At 41.0% G+C, this 2,675-nt stretch overlaps 1 protein-coding gene across 1 annotated transcript in view; it reads right to left on the bottom strand.

The window, feature by feature from the left end:
• Positions 1 to 840: 840 nt before the first annotated feature.
• The window catches only part of LOC106815565 (polycystic kidney disease protein 1-like 2), a 14,874-nt gene continuing 13,039 nt past the window's right edge, over positions 841 to 2,675 (bottom strand). Inside the window, exon 11 of the mRNA XM_014820035.1 lies at positions 841 to 927. Coding sequence (XP_014675521.1) covers positions 841 to 927 — 87 coding nt within the window. The remainder of the gene's footprint in view (positions 928 to 2,675) is intronic.

Here is a 2,675-nt window from a genome sequence, read left to right on the forward strand (position 1 = left end):
CTCGTTAGTAGAGTAGGCTAGGTACGGTCCGGTATATTAGATAGTACCAGGGTACGTTCCGACAGTACCCTGGGGGACAGACCCTCTCAGCAGTACTACTAGAGAGTTGTCAATGTCTAGACTAGAGTAGAGAGAGTAAATACATTTCCAGAAGGCGAGAGAAGTAACTATAGAGAGAATAAAGATTAGTAAGAAAAGGAAGAGGGAGAGGAATCGTCACGTCCGTAATGTGATATGTCTGCGTATGTGCCTACAATAAACGTACGTGATGATATGTAAACGCCGTGGGCGATACCATCCGCGAAAGGGGAATAAGGAAGTCATGAGGAAGAAGAAAAAACGTAGAGGCGCGATAAAAACCCAATGACATGTTGTTTGAGTGACAGCTCGAGGTTTCTTTTTATTTCAGATTTTTTTTAAACATACATCCCATCAATGAAGCAGAATCCACAGAATATAAAAATATATACATCTCATAACTCACTTTCATAATGCATTTTTCCAAGGTAATAACAATTTTTCTACCAGCCGTATCAGCAACAGAAGCTATATTAAAACATAAATAGCTATAGCGACGAATACGGATTAAAAGCCAGTCAGAGAGGAAATAACAGCTATAAACCTCGAAGAAAACTGGGGGCAAGAAGACGAAATGAAACACAACTTAAATCCTTGAATAAGTTCTAAAACACAAACACAGAAAAACAAAATACAACTTATCGAACGCGAAAAGAATCATATGTGCATTTTTAATGAAGGACATTTGAAAGTCATAAGTACCAGACTCAGCCCACCCCACACAATCAACGGCTCGAGGGCCGGACTGTAAAAAGCTGATGGTCAGGTCTTATTACTCTCAATGTCTGCCATCTTACATTTATCATTCAGACCCTCATATCGGATCCTCGTTTTCACTCTCAACTTAAACTACTCACAGAACAAAACAACGCGGCACGTAGAAGAAAAAACAATGAACGACAACAATAACAACAACAACACTGCCCCTCCGTATTAAAAGTGAATTTTAAAAAGAATTTAGAGATCGCCGATTCGTCTGGTAACTAGCTCGCACCCATCGCACGTACACGTCCAGTAAACCTGGGGGGCCGCCGTCAGAAATATTCTACTCTTAACACTAACCTTTACCGTAACCTTTTCGACGTGTTATAACAGTATAACCCAATGTAAATAAATCTAACACTCAAATAAAAGCAAACATATTGGTTAATGTGAACTTAATCTCAGGTGGGTTTGTAACGTACTAATTACGGAGAAGAGAGAGTAATAAATGAATTTTCACGTAATCTGTAAAAGCAGCCGGCAACTGAAAAATCTTTTTCCACCAAGTGGGAAATCCACCAAAGTACGTGGTGCGATCTTGTGCTTTCTAAACAGGAAAGTGGGATTCCCTTGAGTTATTCTAATTGACAGGTGGGGGTAGGTGGTAATAGCTAGGGATCTGCACTGCTTCCATTTCTCCCTGAAATGACAAATACCGAAAGGGAAATTCCTCCGATTTGGGAACAACATGGGTAAAAATAGGCGGTAAGGGAATTTTTGCATTCGTAAATACATGTTGCAGTTCGCCACGGGATCGACCACGTGGTATCTCTAGTTGATAATAACACTGTGTGTCACATGGAGACACCTTAATTGTGCATCGATCGTAGGTTTTTAACAGTTTGTGTGTATCAATGTCAATGACGCAATTCTCATACTGAGCAAGCGCATATATATGAACTTTCATCAGCAATATTTACAATTAAGCTAGAATTCCCTCATTAGGGAACCGCTGCGGTGAAAATATGCGACAAGGGGAATATTTCCTTTGTAGATGTGCATCACCTGACCCACGTGGTGTCTCTAGTTGCGAACACCTTGGTCACACGCAGACGTCTTGTGCACGGTCGTTTTTTTTTACCTTTTCCTCAATCCTCATGCTGCGCCCCTCAGTGATCGTACATGAGTAATACATTTACGCTCATCATCATTTGCGTTGCCGTTGGTAGCCAATAGGAAAGTGATTTCGTCTTAGTCAACATAGACATGCATGCAAATAAAGACCTATCTATATTAGTATCACATGTGATACTATAAATAAATATATAGTAAACAATGTACACGCCATGCGGTCCCTCCGACCTCGGATGGGGGGCCCGGGGTTTTGCACAAGGGATATATAATAATTTATACGTGCTCTGATACTGTTAAATTTTGACATCGTGGCGTCGGAGTATTTGAACAGCATTTACAGGAAATTATTAGCAATATTAAGGCGACAGAGAGTACTATACCGCTCATAGGGTCTATGTCCCTCGATCAGGGTACTGCCGGAACGTGTACGGTACCCTGGGCACCCTAAATTAACGTCAGAATATAAAAAATTTTAGGGCACAATTTATTGGTCTAGGTCCAGTATACCGGAATGTACCCTGGTAACTATCTGATATGGTTAGGGTTAGGGTTAGGGTTCGACAGTCCCCTGGGGGACAGGCCCTCTCAGCAGTACTACTAGAGAGTTGTCAATGTCTAGACTAGAGTAGAGAGAGTAAATACATTTCCAGAAGGCGAGAGAAGTAACTATAGAGAGAATAAAGATTAGTAAGAAAAGGAAGAGGGATAGGAATCGTCACGTCCGTAATGTGATATGTCGATCTGCGTATGTGCCTACAATT

This window comes from Priapulus caudatus, unplaced genomic scaffold (genome assembly GCF_000485595.1).
Source record: "Priapulus caudatus unplaced genomic scaffold, Priapulus_caudatus-5.0.1 Scaffold1149, whole genome shotgun sequence".
Classification (NCBI taxonomy): domain Eukaryota; kingdom Metazoa; phylum Priapulida; class Priapulimorpha; order Priapulimorphida; family Priapulidae; genus Priapulus; species Priapulus caudatus.